General features: G+C 53.8%; 1 protein-coding gene across 4 annotated transcripts in view; it reads right to left on the reverse strand.

Annotated features, from left to right (window-relative positions):
- Positions 1–17588, reverse strand: part of LMF1 (lipase maturation factor 1) — a 93009-nt gene that overhangs the window by 29467 nt on the left and 45954 nt on the right. For all 4 annotated transcript variants that reach the window (XM_032604402.1, XM_032604403.1, XM_032604405.1 and 1 more), the window contains one exon: positions 6413–6561. In XM_032604402.1, coding sequence (XP_032460293.1) covers positions 6413–6561 — 149 coding nt within the window. The remainder of the gene's footprint in view (positions 1–6412; positions 6562–17588) is intronic.

A 17588-nucleotide genomic window follows, 5' to 3' on the forward strand; every position in this document is an offset into this window, starting at 1 on the left:
ATTGAGATAAAAGTGAAAAAAAAATTTTTAAATAGTTTTTTGTTTGTTTACTTATTTATTTTTTGGCTTGTTGGGTCTTCGTTGCTGTGCGCCGGCTTTCTCTAGTTGCGGCGAGTGGGGGCTACTCTTCATTGCAGCGCGAGGGCTTCTCATTGAGGTTGCTTCTCTTGTTGTGGAGCATGGGCTCTAGGTGCGTGGGCTTCAGTAGTTGTGGCTCTGGGACTCTAGAGCACAGGCTCACTAGTTGTGGCACACGGGCTTAGTTGCTCTGCGGCATGTGGGATCTTCCCAGACCAGGGCTCGAACCTGTGTCCCCTGCATTGGCAGGTGGATTCTTAACCAGTGCGCCACCAGGGAAGTCCAAAAGTGAAAACTTTTATCTTTAAAGCATAACTAAAGGGCTTAACCACAGTGACTCGAACACCTACACCATCTACCATTTCCTGCAGGTGAGAGAGTCTCCACTCTTTGCTCTGAGGACGGAAAAGGAAGGAGTGCATCTGGGCCTGGTCTGCCCTCTCCTGTGAGGAACTGGCAGCTCCTCGTTGCTTTGGTCTGGCCCCAGGATGCCAACGCACAGAACTGCCGCACAGCTGTGAAGCCCCAGCGTGGGACGGCCTGAATTCCAGTTCCAATCACACCAACGTGGGGTGGCCACCCTGCCCCCCCGGCCCGTGTGGCGACAGTTTGGGGCCGTCAAGTCACCTCTGTATCAGCGGGAACGAATAACGAGAACTCACGCCGCACAGGCCAGGCCCGCGGTTGGCTCGGGCAACAGGTAGGGAGCAGCGTCTGGGAGCCTGTCTCGAGCTGCAGTGCCTGGCGGGGCTGATGGTCTTTCCAGGGCTTGAAGGCATGTTGTGTCAACTGGTGCTCAGCCCAGGAAAACCCGGCTCGGATGGATGTGCACAACTCTGCTCTTTGTGGGGCTGATGGACCACCTCCCGAGGCTCCCCTTAGGGTGACCTCTTGTTAGGTTGCAGGAAATGACTTATGTCCTGTCCTGAAGCTGCAGCTGAGGGGCTTGTGTGGATGTGCATGCCCGTGGAGCCTCACCCCATTGCCCCGAGAGTTCCTACACACCCATCAATCGCCACCCCACATCCCAGATGTGACAGAGCCTCTGGGTCTGTGGCCGCCTGCTGGCTCCGCCGATTCCAGAACCTTCACAAGGACTCACGTGGGACCCCTTCCTGGCTAGTGCTCTCAGCCACACGATGCCTGTGGGCTCAGCACTGGGTCCCTGTCCGGCTGGGTGGTTTGCCTTTGGGGGATTTGGGCCAGGCTGCCCCCATCCTCCTGCTGGTGGACTGTGGTTGGTTTCCAGTCCTTGGTGCATGTGGATAATGCTGCCACGAGTGTTTGTGTAAAAGGCCTCTGTGACCACGTTTCCACTTCTCCTGGGTTACGTATCGAGTGGAAACTCTGGGGGACAGGGTGGGCGTGGGGTCAACTCAGAAAGTAAATGCCAAACTGCCTCCCCAAGTGGCTGCACTGTTTTACACGCCCACAGGAGAGCACGCAGGGAGTCCCTCTTGCTCGCGCCCCTCAACATTCGTATATCGAGGCCCTGACCCCCAGTGCGGCTGCGTCTGGACCAAGGGAGTCACGCAGGGTCAAGGAGGTCATGTGGGGGGGGCAGCTGACCCAACAGGTGAGGACACAGTGTGAGGGTGGCATCTGCAAGCCAGGGAGAGTCCTCGCCGGGAACAGAATTGGCTGCAACACCGACCCCGGACTTCTAGCCTCCAGAACTGTGAGAAAATAAATGTGGTTTAAGCCACCTGGGCTGTGGTGTTTTGTTACAGCAACTTGAGTGAGCCAGTATTTGGTTTGGTCAGCCGCTAAGTTCTGTCCTCTTGGGGGGGTGGGACCTCAGCGTCCATCCATGTGTGTTTCGTGCAAGTGCTGGGACGGCCACGCACATGCCTGCCGAGACCTCTCCCTTTTTCAGAGTGAACTGTCCGTTAGTGACATGCATGAGTTCTTCATATACTCCACACGGAGGTTCTGCCAGGTGTGTGTTGTGAGTTCTCCCTGCAACCTGTGGCTTGCCATTTTTTCATGGTGTCTTTTGAAGAACCCAAGATTTTCATTGTTTTGACGTACAGTTTACCCATTTTTTTCTCTTATGGTTAATGGTTTCTGTGCTGTAAGCAATCTTTGCCTCTCCGAGACTGTGAACGTTCTAAGTTATCTGCGAGGAGTGTCTTGGTTTTATGTTTGCGTCCACCTCGAACTGACTGTCGTGTGTGGTGTGGTGGGGGGTGGGGTCCGTGTGCCCGTGTGGATACCCAGCACTGGCGGGGGAGACACTTTTCTTTCTCAGCTGAACTGACTTGCTGTCTTGTCCAGAGGTCACTTGACCGTGACTTCAGTGTGGGACTACTTCCAGACTGAACCACCCCGTCGATACGGCTCTTGGCTTCTCACCTCCCCTGGTGCCTCAAGGGCCACATCCTCTGGGAAGGCCTGAACCCACAAGCAGTGTGATGCCGACAACTTTACTCTCATTCAAGACTAGGTCCTGCGCATTTCCACGCACACCTAAGACTCGGTTCGTTAATTTCTAAAAAGAAAACCCTTCTAGGATTATGTTTGGGGCTGCACGAAATCTATCGACCAGTTTGGGGACAACTGACCCTTGGCTGGTAACGAGCCTTCTGACCACAACGTGGAAGACCTACTTGCCCAAGTCTCCTCTCAGTGACGTTTGGTGGTTTTCAGAGCACAAGTGTTGCACTTCTGTGAAAACTTCCTAAGTATTTTATGGTTGTGGATGTTAGGGGTATATTTTAAACTTTCATGTTTTTGACAGTTTTTGCCAGCTCATGGAACTACTGGCCCTGAGTCCTGCACACTGGTCGACTTCAATCCCTAGTTCTACGGCCCTTGTGATCTTCCACATACGTGATGAACAGAGATAATTTTACTTCCTCTGTTCCAATCTTCAGGGCCTTCACCACTTTTTCTTGCTTTAATGCACAAGTTAAGATCTTCAACACACTGTTGACTAGCCATGAGGAGGTTGGCCACCACTGCCCTGTTCCCAGTCTTAGAGGAAAAGTGTTCAGTCTTTCACCATTTAGTATGACGTTAGCTGTAGGTAGTCTGTATAGTTATCTTTTATCAGGTTGAAGAAGTTTCCTTCTATTTCTAGTTTGCTGAGAATTTTTTTGGTTATTGTGAATAAGTGTTTAACATTGTCTAATGCTTTTTCTACCTAGAATGAGATGAACATATCATTTGATCTCTTTCTTCCTTATATCTGGTAACTTGGTGAATTACATCTATTTATTCATGTCCTACCAGCCTTGCATTCTGGGGAAAATCCCACGTGGACTTGACAACTTTATGTACTCTGGATTCATTTGCGAATAATTCCTTGATAATTTTTGTTTGTGCTCTTGAAGAACAGTATTCTGTAACTTCCCTTTTTGAAATGTCCTTGTCTTCACCGGCCTCAGGAGAGTGAGCTGGGAAGGGTCCCCGCTCCCGTTTTCTGAATGTGTGTAGATTTGTTATCACTTCTTCCTTAAATATTTGATAAATCTCATCAGTGGAGTCGTCTGGGCCTGGAGTTTTCTGTGGGAGGTACCTTTTGCATGTTTAGTGACTCAGTTTATAAAATGATTCAGCTGTGCTGACCCTCTTGTGTCAGTGTCAGAAACCTACCTACCTCTATGTCCTCTAACTGCCCACTTCACGTGCATAAAGTTGCCCATACTACTTCTCTATAACCTTTTATTTTGAAGAAAATCTTAGACTTCAGAAAAGCTGTAAAAATGACAAGGAGACCCTGTACACGTGTCACTACTACTTCAACCCTACTTGGGTTTCACCAGCTTCCCACTAACGTCCTGGCTGACGGCTCCTTAGGCTTTAATTAAGGTATGACTTGGATACTTGAAATGCTGGTCAGAAGCTGTGCAGAACGTCCCGCAGTTGGGGCATGTCTGATGCTTCCTCATGGTTAGATCAGAGGATGCATTTTGGACAGAAGTGATGCTTTGTCCTTGGAGCTGCATCCTCTGCACAGATTCCTCCCCTCTGTGCCCTGGCCGCTGCCTCCAGCAGGAAGCCCTCCGGCCATCACTGCCTCCCCGCGGCAAGGACCCCGGCCTCCCCGAAGAGCCAGGCAGTCAAGGGCTCGGCTCGAGAGTTTCCCTCTGGACCCCGGCCCACCTGGCTATCGTCGGGTGTGAAAACATTTGTGTCACCATGTGTCCAGTTTCCAGCTGCTTCCAGAGAAGGGCAGCCTGGTGCCACCTCTCCAGACACCCGAGGATGGAGTGGCCGCACCGACTGCACCCCGGGCACCTGGGGGGACCAGGCCATCAGCGGGCAGAGAGGTTTCCTTCCTTCTGCTCGGGCACCCCCACCCACACGACCTGGGGTCCCCTCTGAGGCTGAGCTCTGAAAGGACCAATCTGTCCTTTGGGGCATGTGAAGCATGGCCAGACTACAGAACCACAAGCGGGTCTGAGCGTCTGGGACAGTCACCAGTTCTGATCGAGCAGCAGAAAATCGGGGCCGGGCTCATCCCGGGCAGCGTCTGCTCAGCTCCTACGGACTGGACAACTTGCTGCTGTCACTCCTTTTTATCAAGTCAACTCTGTCGTTCTGCTTTCCTACGAAGGGAGGTTAATAATATCCAACGTACAGACGGAATCAAGTAATTACACCTTTTAGTGCACCTGATAATTTTTTATCCAGCTGGTGCTAACAGTCAATCAAAATGCCATAAAAGGTGCTTTACAACATGCTAATGACTCGCCGCCCCTGTGAGGCATCGTGGGAGTTTGTGCAGCCATGAACCGGGCTCAGAGCAACCTGACAGCTCTGCCACCCAGAGCTCTGCAGCCGAAGCTACCGTCCCAGGAGGGTCCTAATAAAGTCCTTAGAAACAATGCATATGTTTTTATGCTTTTTAAAGCCAGCTGAGAGAGAATCTACAATTGAGTCCTAGACGGACAAGCAACAGCAGCCTTGAAGCTAAGAACACCTGTGCGGTGGTGAGACTGCTCACGGTTTCGTGTTTCATCAAAGGGACCTATGAAAACCATGCTCATCTTTCTAATTAAATGGAAAAATGAGTTTAGGGAAAGCATCACACTTTGCCGTGGAATCGGGACCCACACAATCACCCAACATGGTGTTTCCAAGTGTCTGTAGTTGCTCATACCCCGCTGGGTCGGGAACCTGGCCAACCACCCTGGCCTGTCTCCCACCCCCCACCCCCACCCCCCTGCCACAGAGCTCATCCCTCTGCACCCAGCTACCTGCAGTGCCCCCGGAGCCTGGGTGCAGACGTGGCAGCTACCTGAACCACTACAGCGTGACGGCCAACACCCTGGGAGTCCAGGAGGGGAGCCTGTGGGAGTGGGAACCCACAGTCCTGCTTGAGGACTGGCCCATTCCCCTTGACAGCAGATGCCATCACTTGCTAGTTCAGTCTTCCCAGCAGACTGTGGCACCAGCCAGGATGTGGGGCGACGGGGGGCTTCAAATACAGAGAGCTGCAGAGGGCAAGGAGGCGCTGTGCTGCCTGGGGGACGTGGCCCCCCTCACATAAGAAGCCCATGAGTAAACCGAACATTTGACAAGGAAGGGGCAGCATGGGGCAGTGGAGGACAGCGACTTTGCAGGAGAACCAGCACCGGCCCCCACCGCCCTGCAGGCTTGTATTTTCCCCCACGAGGAACGACTTAGAGCAAACAGACACTAGACTGTCTGGACGATGTGAAAGAAATGGGTATTTTACATTTTAGCGTAACAAGCAGGGCAGAAGCGGAAGGGAAAGTACACAAAGTCGCCCAGACCTCTGCCTGGTGAACCACCTCACTCCTGATTTTAAGTTTCTGAAAACTAGAAGGTGTAATTAAAACTGAGACGTGCACTTTCCACAGCTGCATGGCAGGTGGGAGTCGAGGAGCCTGGTCCCAGGGCGCAGCAGGAGGGTGTGAGGGGGAGAGGACGTGGCAGGGAAGCGGGACAGCTGAGCACCACCGCAACCACACGGGGAGGCATCAGGAGAAGGGGCTCCACCGGCAGAGAGACAGGAGGGCGTGAGGCCGGGGTCACAGACAACGTCGTGTGACCCGCTAACACGTTTCCCGACATTTCAGATGCTCCATACACACCAGGAGGGCTGGGGGGGAAGGGGTGACCAGGGGGCCCTCCCCTGAGTGTCCCCGTGGAATGACTCAAGTCCTGGTTGTTTCCCACAGAAAATGGCCATGCCAGAGGGGCCAGTGGAGCATCGAGTGCTCAGAAACAGGCCTCGGACATCATGGAAAGTGGTGGAAGGGGCACGGCTGGCCTGGCTGGCGGGAAGGCAGCAAGGCAGCAAGGCAGCCACTCGTTTTTAGTACGTTTCATTCCAAGTATAACAAATAAAAGTTCTACTTACCGCTCCGAGCATGATTCTGAAAATCAGCCACCGATAGCCCCACAGGACGATCCGGGACGTGGGGGTCCCCCTGGGCAATGGAGACAGAGTCCAGAGAGGGCACAGGAAAATCCCCAGGAAGCCCGTCTCCAGAAGCTGGGACTCCCATCCTGAAATGAGGGCAACAGAACACAAAGGATGAGTGAGCAGCAGTGGACACTTTCCGAGGAAGCAACTGCACCAAACCCGGCTTAACCCAGACGGTCCTTCAAACAGGACAAAGAGCAACCGAGACACAGCTCCTGGCTGAGCCTAGCTGCTCAGGCCGTGGCTCCTGCCCTTCGCAGGGCGCCCACAGACACGGCGCAGCCCCTGAGGAGTCACCAGGGTGGACACGGGCACCGAGCAGGCAGGACGACCCAGACGTGAGTTGCTAAGTGCAGAGCAGACTGTGGTCCCATCTGCCCAGGTGAGGGAGGGAGCCGGGGGAGTAGCAAGTACAGGCCCTGAGTGGCTCAGCCTGGCACCGCTGGATGGGGGGCATCAGTCATTCTTCCTGCTGGGGAGCCCATGTGAGAAATGCAGGTGTGAGCAGCACACCTGAGTTCTGGCTCCTATCATGGAGACGGCCCCTCATACTGCGTCCCCAGGACACCCGCAACATGGAGCTGGTCTTGAGCTGCATCAAAAGGAGCCTGCGCTGCGCTTTGTGGGCTGCACGACTTCCCTTTCACCCCACACTGATGAACCTCAAAAACATTCTGCTGCGTCAGAGACGCTTCAGACAAGGGCAAACACTCTACAGTTCCACTGATGTAGGTTCCAGAACAAGCTGCCCCCATGCAGGTGAGAGAAATTAGAACCTGGCTGCCTGGGGGGTCTGCGCCCTGGGGGTGGGAGTGCTGGTCATGGTGGTGCACTGGCCAAGACTTACCAAAAGCACCTTAAGGTCTGTGCATTTCAATGTTTGTAAACTTCTCAAAAAAACAGACAAACCTAAATGAATTTTGAACCCCACTCTGAGACACACTGAACGTTAAGATGAGGCATGAACAGATGTGTGATGATGCCAATAGAGCCAAGGACCAGCCACGGCCAAATGTAGGTGGTGGGTTTGCGGGTTTTTACTGTACAACTGTTTGAAACTTTCTGTGGCTTGAAATTTTTCATAGTAAAATGTGGAGGGAGAAATCCCACTGACTCTCATATGCTCTGGATTTCTGAAGCTCGGTTCCACATCGGTTCTTCTCTGGAAGACAAACAGGTGAGTTTGCCCAAAGGCAGCAGTGCCAACACCAGGGTGGCACCGACGGGTGGGCCGTCACTGCCTAGGGTCTCTGTGGGCTCACTGCATTGGCTGAGCCACCTGTGCTGGGGGATCTGGGGACACCAGCGTGCACCCTGCACTGTCTGGAGATGATTCCAGAAGCAGAAAGAAGCCTGGACAGTGCTGGGGAGGGGTGCCCGGGGGAGGGAGCCGAGTGAGGCGGGCGACTGGAGCCCAGAGCGCCACCAGGCTGTGGCCAGGCCACGACCAATGGAGACGGTGGGCCTGTCGGCACAGCTGTCACCGACGGGAGAGGAAGGCAGAGCACAGGGCGCTCTGGCCAAGGCCGAGATGGGGACATTGGTGCCACCCTCCTCTGGGGACCCAGTGTGTGGGATGCCCACGTGGGCTGAGCTGGCCTCCAGGGCACACACCCGGCTTCCCCCAGATGCCTCAAGGGAAGAAAGCAGGAAGCCCTCGTGCTCATCTGCTCTACGAGGTTCCAGACACTGAGCGTCGCTCATTTTGGGTGCAGGTCTTGTCCTTCTGCTCGTGGACATGACGACCTTTGCTTCACAATGTGCTTCAAACCCCCTTCTTGTCTCAACAGGAAGAAGCGGACTCTGTTCCTTATGCGACACCTTCTCTGGTTTTATCTTGAGAAGTCGTTTTCATTAAGCTTGGACTCCTTCCACATGGGGGCATTTTAAAACGTGTGGTTTTATGACGGCAGAACATGGGAGTGATGACACGGCTCTGGGAGGACTTATCTGCAGACGCTTCAGATCTGAGAAGGGACCTCAAAGGACACTGTCCCCACCCCTCCTCAATGTGGCCCCGCAAGCAGGGCAGGTGGACACGGTGTTCCAGGCTGATCTGGGCAGGTCCCAGAGGAAGCAAGGCTGGAACAGCCCATGTACCCGCCCAGGAGTGGGGACCCGGCCTTGCTCGTGCTCCCTGGAAGCCCCTCAGCAGCTTGCAGACCTCACGTGGGCAGGCAGAGCGGTCCCCAGAGCCCGGGTCTGCCTTCTCTGTCACCTCGCTCTGCACAGACGCGACGAACGGAATTTTAATGTGCAGTTTGAGTGACACCAATCAAAGCGAAATGCAAATGGCAGAGCCCAGAGACCCTCCTAAGTGCCAGGAAGCAGGTGACGGGGACCCGCTATCACCCTAGGGATGTACGTGTCACCTGGCCCTCCTGCCTCCTCCTGAACTCGGAACCTCCCTCATCCTGCTGGGTGCGTGGGGCCACCCCTGCCCCCCATCTCGGCATAGCCATTTTCCAGGCCGAAGCTGAGGCTGCCTGCTCGCTGGCCGCCACTCCGGCCATTAGCGCTCGTCGGCACTGCTAGGAGGAGAGGGTGGCCTACACCCACCTGCTCCGCTTCCTTTGCTGGGGTCCTGCTGGTGGTCAGCAGCTATGCTGCTGGCACCAGGAACACCACTGTTCTCTGTGGCCCCAGAAAGACAAGCCCTCCTCCCAGACATGCACCCCAGCCTATGCGCAGACCCCTCAAGAGGGCAAGGCGACAGCCCCTTCATGGGGGCCTGGAAGGTTTCGCCCACAGCATGGGACATCCCACCAGTGGCTTTGGGGTGACGGTGAGCAAGTGACCAGGGGAGTCTCCGTGGGCTGCACCACCTGCTGCTAGAACTTTCACCTCGGCAGCTACTGGCTGGTTTCCAGGAATGAGGCCCAGCGTCCAGCCACGTTTGGGAGGCGTCCTCGTGAGACTGAGGGTCGGCGCCGACCCTCCATGCTGGGTGAGGTGCAGCGGCGGTGGCCTTGCCAAGGAGCTGCTTGTCCACTGTCTCTGGGGACGGCTCTGACAGGGACTTGCAGGGTCGTCCAGCCCTGTCCTGACCAGAGCTCAGGGCCAGCCGTAGTCGGTGGCCTCCAGGTCTGAGAGCAGACACAGCCCCTTGCCTTGCAGGCTCTGGGCAGTCTGGGCACCTGTGGACTGGACCGGCTGCAGCTGAGTAGACTGGTGGTCAGAGGAAGTGGATGCTCTCCATGCTCCCCTCCTCCCGACTTGTGCTTCCGAATCACCCAGCCCCTGTCTGCCAGAGCTGCACACAAGTCTGAGGAAGGCCTACAAATGTTGAATTCGGCCCCTCAGTCTCCTGGCCTGACCTGTGACCCGTGGGTCCCTCACTCCTTCGCCACATGGGGCACCTGCTCCCCAAACAGCTCCAATGTGGATGTGGTGCTGACTTCTGGCTTTGTCCTCTTGGGCCTGTGAAGAGCAAAGATGCTCTTCTATCGAAGACTGGATAATCCACCACTGGGCAGCCTGGCATGGGCCTGGTGATGCAGAACACACAGCCACCGCAGAGTGGGCATGGCACTCCAGGATGGATGAGGATGGGGCCGGGCGGCTCCTCGTGGGGGATTCTTGCTGACCATCAAGGGGGCTCAGAGGGGACTCGCCAGGCACTGTGGTCACCCAGAGTCAAGGTCAGGATGGCACAGGCTAAGCCACCAACCAGAAAGGAAATGTGGCCTAAAGCAAGGTTTCAGTGGCAGAGGCCACCCGATGGCTCTGAAAGCAACTGAGGCCTCACAACCTCCTCGAAACTATTACAGTTACTTAGAGTAATTAAATGTCGCAGGCATGGATCCTTCAAAGATGACAGCACCATCCACGTTATGAGTAGGAAACCCATTAGCTTCATGGTTAAAAGCGGGAGAAGGGTAAAGCGCTTCCCTCCTGACGGGCTGTCACTCCTGCCCGAGCCGCCCACCCTGGGAGCACTCGGAGCTGTAAGTCACTCCCAGTCTTCACGGGCACAGTAGCCCATTCTGCAGCTTCTGACGGCAAAGAAGGGCTGTTTTTACACCTTGGGGACAGTTCTGGGGCCACCCTGTCCCCCCAGGTGCCGATGCTCGCTCTGCCACAGAGCCCCATGCCTCCTACAAGTGCAGTCAGAGCCCACTGTGATGGGCAGGTGGGGTTCAGAGGCCAAAGCTCGAGACATAGGGTGACGGGCCAGCTGGGGGAGCGCCTGGTCCACTGTCCTTGGCCCCATCCGGTGGGAGGATGTCACTTTGGCATTGGCGGGGGTAGTTCTGGGTCTCGCTCACAGCCCTACTGGGGGCCTCGCGATAGGCACAGTGGCTCCTGGGTGGGGGGTGGCCCAGGCAGAGACCATGGTCGGAAAGGTGGCAGGACAAGGCGGGCAGCCCCGACTCCATTTGCTGTGACACTGGCTGCTGCTTGCCACGTGCCCTGGGCCCCCTCGCAGACCTCAGGCAGCAGGAGAGGTGCTCAGACTCTGGGGCTAATAAGCTAGAGGGCCACCCGGGCCTGTGTCCAGAACATGGGGCCTGAGTCATGGGACATGTCCAGCTGGCGTGGTCCAGGAGCACAGTCTGCAGACCCCACTCCTCCCTGTGTCTTTGACTCTGGTGACTTCTGTGCTCAACGCCTGCAAAGTACGAGTTTCGCAGAAGTGGGCGACCCTGGAATGGCCTGAGCGGCAGGTGGAGAAAAAGCCCCTCTTCTCAGCAGAGTGTCAGAGGCGGCCCAGGGGTCCAGGCCGCCCGGGGCTGAACTCCTGTGTTCTCCTCCACATTTCTGATCTGCAAAGCCATGCTTGCGAGTTTTTATCATGGCCGCTTGGCATGTGTGACGCAGACTCCACTGGAGGGATTTGGTGTTTTGAGGGCAGAGTGCCAGCCAGGTGCAGGCAGAGGAACTCCTGTGTTGCATGGGCTCTTGTGGGCCAGCTGGAGCCCCGATGCCCACCGGAGCGGAGCCATGGGGTATTGAGCAAAGGGCAGGCCTCACTGTGTGGTGTTGGGCCTTGGGGAGTGGGGGCTGCATGGCAGCCCAGAAATCAGGGGGGAGGTTCCACTGACACTGTTCCTGAACCGTCTGCCCCCCGCCCCCGTCACCCAGAAGGGACTAGGGAGAGCTGCATGCTGCTGGTGACTGCTGCAAACACTGCACTCCAGACCAGCACGCCCTGCCCAATGACTGGCTAACACACTTTCCTCTTTTGTTGAGACACAATATAAAATGAGATCAGGTAAAAAACACAAGGGAGGCTACAACAAAACTTGAAGGAAAACTCTTGCTGGTGTTTAGAAATAGCCGCCCGCTGTCCAGCACGTCACGGGGAACATGCGTATCTCTCTGTTCCCCACCTGGACGGGGCGCCTGGTGATTGTGTGCACCTGTCCAGCGAGGTCAAGAGCCCCGCCCAGCCTGCTCACACCTTATATCCACCTCACACCCCCTCCTGCAGTCACCACGGTGCACCGGGCCTTGCCCAGGTGCACCAACCCCTTCCGGACATAAGAACCACCTGGCAGAGCTGCCCTTGCCCTAAGGGGACAGACTGGCGCCTGTCCTCAGGGCCCAGGAGATACTAATGCTGCCCTGCCCCAGAGGGGCAGCCATGCTCCTGTTCACCTCCCCAACCTTAGCCCCCCTCGTGCCGGGCCTGCCTCCCGTGCCCCCTACAAGGACCCGCTCAGAGCCACGTCTGCCCAGGAATCCTCCAGAACCGGCGTGAGCTGGGCAGATCTCTTGGGACAGGACCCTGTCTGTCCGGCTTCCTGGTCACTTCTCACATATTTGAGGATCTAAGCCAGAGATCAGATGGTAAATGGAACACGTCTTCTAGCAAGAAGACGTTTTTGAAAGACCTGGTTAAATGCTTCACGCTTTAAGTAAAATCATTTTCAATTGCACGCTCTCAATTAGGAAGCGCTTAGCAAATTGCCAGTCTGTGTTTTACGGATGTCCTTGGGCGCTGCAGGGAACGGGAAGTGACCTGTGTGACCCACACAGCGACCCTCCTCCCACTGCACTTTGTCACGGTGCTGGTTCATACTTGGTTGCTGTGGCAACCAGACTTCATAGCCCCAGGTGTCCCCTGCTGCTCAGATCCACACAGGTGTTACCAGCTAGCCTGAAAACAAAATCCATAGTAATGACCTTAGCTGGCTTTACTGGTTTGGGATAAATATGAGAATGCTTCCTGTCAACGGAAATGAGACTCGGCAACAGAGATTTTCCAGGATTAACATATTCAAAATATTTAACATATATCTGGCTGAAGGGCACAATGCCTTACCATTTCTTTGTCTTTTGTTTCCTGTGCATGAAAACTAGCTGATGGGACTTCCCTGGTGGTCCAGTGGTAAAGAATCCACCTTACAATGCAGGGGACGTGGGTTCGATCCCTGGTCAGGGAACTAAGATCCCACATGCCACGGGTAAACTAAGCCCGCGTGCCACAACTGCTGAGCTTGTGTACCTCAGAGCCTGCATGCTGCAAACTACAGAGCCCATGCACCCTGGAGCCTGTGCGTCACAACTAGAGAGAGAAAACCTGCACGCCATGTCTAGAGAAGAGGAAAAAAACCCTGTATGCCACAACTAGAGAAGAGAAAACCTGCACGCCACAACTAGAGAGAAGCCCGTGCACCACAACGAAGATCCTGCATGCCACAATGAAAGATCCTGCGTGCTACAACTAAGACCCAATGCAGCCAAAAATAAATAAATCTTAAAAAAAAAAAAAAAAGGTAAAGAAAATTAGCTGAAGCTCATCTCAAAGTGCCTTGTGAGACCCCTCACGAGATGCCAGGCAGTGCTTTCTCGGGGTTGCTCAAGACGAGGGGAGGTTCTGACCTGCCTCCTGCCTGTGCGGCCCAGGCCCACTAGCCATGTGGGGCTGCTGAGCTTGAAACGTGGTTGGCGGTGGTCGGGCAGACCTGCTCTCTGTCAGCCCAGGAGGCACGTGTGTCCACAGGTCCTGTGCGGAGCGGCCACGCCCACCCAGCACCACAGCAGGGCGAGCTCCTGTCCCCTACCCCTGTGCCACGGAAGTGGGGTAACCCTCACCCACATAATCCTGGAGGATGACCCACTCACCCACAGCTCTCAAGAGCTTCCCCACACTGATGGACATGGTTCCTGGCGTCCTCCTCGCTGCCCATGGGCAGGCCCTGTCACCTGAGGGAGGAGAGGCCAGTGTGTCCACGCTCGTCAGAAATAACAGGGAGGGTCAGCTCCTCTGGAAAGGAGGGAATCACATACACTTCTCCACCTGGCAGGCGCCCAGGGTAGAGGTCAGGGCAGAGGTCGGGCCAGCCCCAAGGCCTCTGCCCCACGTGGACACCGTCTCCGCTGGGGTCATGGCAGGGGACACACCAGCCTTCTTCCTGCCTCTACTTGTCCATGACTCTCAGACGCTCGCTGTCTCTGGCCCTCCGTGAGGTCAGCGTGACGGGCAGCTCCTGGGCCCAGAGGCCGGGATGGCTGATGATGGCAGGGAGCCTCACAGACCCTCTCTGGGTGGCACGTACACCCACGGAATGAGGAGGGGAGGGAGGGCGTCTCGGCCACAGAACCAGGACCCAGTGGGCTCCGCCAGCTGCCACAATCTTGCTCAGGGGTCATTTGCAAGGGAGCCTGGTGGTGGTTCAGGGACTCGGGGAGGGGCAGTGACAGCTTCCAGCATCATGTCCTCGATGCCATTAGAAGAGATTTCCTTTCTTCTAGAAGGATCAGTGTATGGCAGAGGGTCAGGTTTCAGGTAAGTCAGCTGATGCAAGTCATCATGGGAAAACACCACAGGTGACCCACAGAGAGACCCACAGGGAGAGAATGAAGCTGACCAGGGCCCCCCTGACTGCCTCACCTGTTCCTCTGCTCTGCCCAGGGGTCTCCTCCCTTGCTGGCGGCCCAGGTGCGTCAAGTCCCTGTCCCCAGTGCCCATCCCTATGGCCCTTTGGTCAGGTCTCTGCTCAGATACACCTTCCCTGGATGTAACACACACCTGGGCCTCAGTCCATCCCGGCACTGCCTAGCCTGCAACACTCACCCCACCACACACTGCTCATCTCAATTATTTCCATTCTCCACTCATTCTGCACCCAGAACACAAGCTCCAAGCAGACAAAGTAAAGCAACCATAGTAAGAATTCTTAAGAACATAAACGAAAATATGACCGATCATAAGACATAAACAGACGAGAGAACTTGGAAGAGAAACAGAACGATAAAAAAAGAACAAACATTCTAGAACTGAAAAATATCTGAAATTAAAATTTTACTAGATGAGCTTAATAGCAGATTGGATGACAGAGAATAAAAAGGTGGTGAAGGGACTTCCCTGGTGGCGCAGTGGTTGAGAGTCCGCCTGCCGATGCAGGGGACACGGGTTCGTGCCCTGGTCCGGGAAGATCCCACATGCCGCGGAGCGGCTGGGCCCGTGAGCCATGGCCGCTGAGCCTGCACGTCTGGAGCCTGTGCTCCGCAACGGGAGAGGCCACAACAGTGAGAGGCCTGCGTACATAAAAAAAAAAAAAAAAAAAAAGAAAAGCTCTAACATATATGTAATTGGAATCTTAGGAGAGGAGAGAGAAATGGGGCATAAAAAACTTTAAAAAAATACTGGCAAAAATTAGCCAAGTTTGGTAAAAGACATAAACTACAGCCTCAAAAACCTCAGGGAATCATAAGCAGGATAATGCCACATGCAGGCACATCGCAGTCAAACTGCTGCAAACCAAAGACAAAACCTCCAAAGCAGTCAGAGAAAAGAAAGACATTATGCTCAGAGAACTGACAAGAGGAACAGCAGCCGAGTTCTCGTCAGCAACAACAGAGATGAGAAGACGGTGAACTGAGTGCAGAGTCTTGCACCTGACGGAACTGTCTGTTCCGAGAGTAGAGCCAAGAATCCAGAAGCTTTTCAGACAGCAAGAGACTCAAACTGCTTGCATGAGGACAATGTTGAGCACAGTCAAAAATTTAAAGGGGAAATAAAGCAGTATAGGTGTGGAGGGAGGAATCACTACCTCCACCAGGAGGATCTATCAGGCCGTCTGTCCAAGCAAGGAGAGATGGAAAGCCATGCATCATCACACACTATGCTTAGAAGGCACTCAGTAAAAACAGGCCGTTCTCTCTAGGACATAAATCAAAGAGGTAAGATTGTGACTTAAGTGCCTTACATTAATAACAATAAACAGAAAAAATACTACCCATCCTTATAAAAAACATTATAGCCTATAAATGAGAAAGCAGGTGAAATTTTTCTATTAACTAAGATATGCTTTCATTTCAGGAATTTTAATTTCACTTGCCAGATATGCAGAATCCTCCAGCTGTCATTCACATAGCTAACCATGCCCTTCCCCACCAGCCACTGAAACCAAGGATCTCTTGTGTGGAAAGGACAGGGCATGAAGGTTTTGAGGAGAGATACTAACTGAGCAGGTCCTTTGGAAAGTTAGGCGAGGAGCTTGGCATGAAGCAAACCTTCCCTCCTCATGAGGAGCATCTGGTGCAAACAGACAAAAAGTCCTGTAAGTTCTCACATGGACTCAATCTTAGAACAGAATAGATTCAGTGTTTTTCTTAAGTGGGAGCGGTGACTAGTTGGGGGCATGAGGGAACTTTCTGGGGTGATGGTAATTTTCTATATCTTGATGGGAGTCTAGATTACACAGGTGTATGCATTTGTCAGAACTAACAATGTCCACTTATGATCTGCACATTTCATTGTGTGTGAATTCTTCAAGACAAAACCCTGAAGGTGCACTGAGCTCTTGTTAACGACCTTCCCACTGAGTCTTTAGTATTTAGGGGCAGGATACTGACAACTGACATTTACTCTGGATTGCATCAAAATACATGAAGGGTTGGTGGTGGATAGAAAGATGAACATATGAGCTACCACCACCACCACAACAAAAACTAGTAAAATATAAACTGTAGAATCTAGGTGGTCCATAGATGGGTTTTTTACTATACAATTCAACTTTTTTTGTATGCTTGAAATTTTTCATAAATGATTTTAAAAGTCTATTCAACACTGTAGTGGAGTTCTTAGGCACTGCAAAAATGAGAAAAAGAAATAAAAGTTTAAGGCCTGAAGTGGAAAAAAATATGATTGCCTATATAGAAATAAAAAAACCAAGAGAATCTACAGCAAACGAGCTCAACTACTGAGTGGTGGTAACAGAGTGACTGGAAATGACATTAAAAGGAATTCTCTGCTGGACTTCCCCAGCAGCACAGTGGTTAAGAATCCGCCTGCCGATGCAGGGGACACAGGTTCAATCCCTGGTCCGGGAAGATCCCACATGCCGTGGAGCAGCTAAGCCCCTGCGCCACAACTACTGAGCCTGCGCTCCAGACACCGTGCGCCTAGAGTCTGTGCTCCGCAACAAGAGAAGCCACTGCAATAAGAAGCCCATGCACTGCAACAAAGAGTAGCCCCTGCTTGCGGCAACTAGAGAAAGCCTGCACGCAGCAACGACGACCCAACGCAGCCAAAAGAAAAGAAAAGGGAATCCTCTGGGGTGCTTGGGAACGAAGTTCTTCTGAAAATTAAGTAAAGGAAAGGGTGAAGGGTTTATTCTGATATCCCCAGAGAAACTGCATTTAGAGCAACCAGAGAGTTGATGAGGGAAAGTTACTTTGATTAAAAAAAATCCCCAATAACAAATGCAAACAGAACAACAGAATTAGAACATTGCCAGCTTGCAGGCCCTAGCGGATGAATCCAGGCAATGAACACGGAGGCTGCTGGGGCCCAGCAGTGCGGCTGGTGGAGAACTTTCTAATGACAGATCAGGCTGGGAAGGCCTGACCCCAGCAATCTCACCATTGCAGAGAGAGATGGGAAAGGCAGGCTGTGCCTCCTGATTGGCGGCAACAGAAAGTCCCAGCACCCAAGAAGCATCTTTGCCAGAAGCAAAGCTGACTGATGCGGCCTGGAGCTCTCCTATCAGCTCACAGTGAGCGCGGGGGGCCTGGCACTCCCAGACCGAGAAACACCTTGTCCGGGAGCATAAAGGAGGAGCCTCTGGAGAGGCAATAAGGGCACATCAATGAAATGTGTCAGATCCCTATTTGGACAGAATGTAGAAAGGACATTATTTAGGAGACAACCAGGAAC

Source organism: Phocoena sinus, chromosome 15 (genome assembly GCF_008692025.1).
Source record: "Phocoena sinus isolate mPhoSin1 chromosome 15, mPhoSin1.pri, whole genome shotgun sequence".
Classification (NCBI taxonomy): Eukaryota; Metazoa; Chordata; class Mammalia; order Artiodactyla; family Phocoenidae; genus Phocoena; species Phocoena sinus.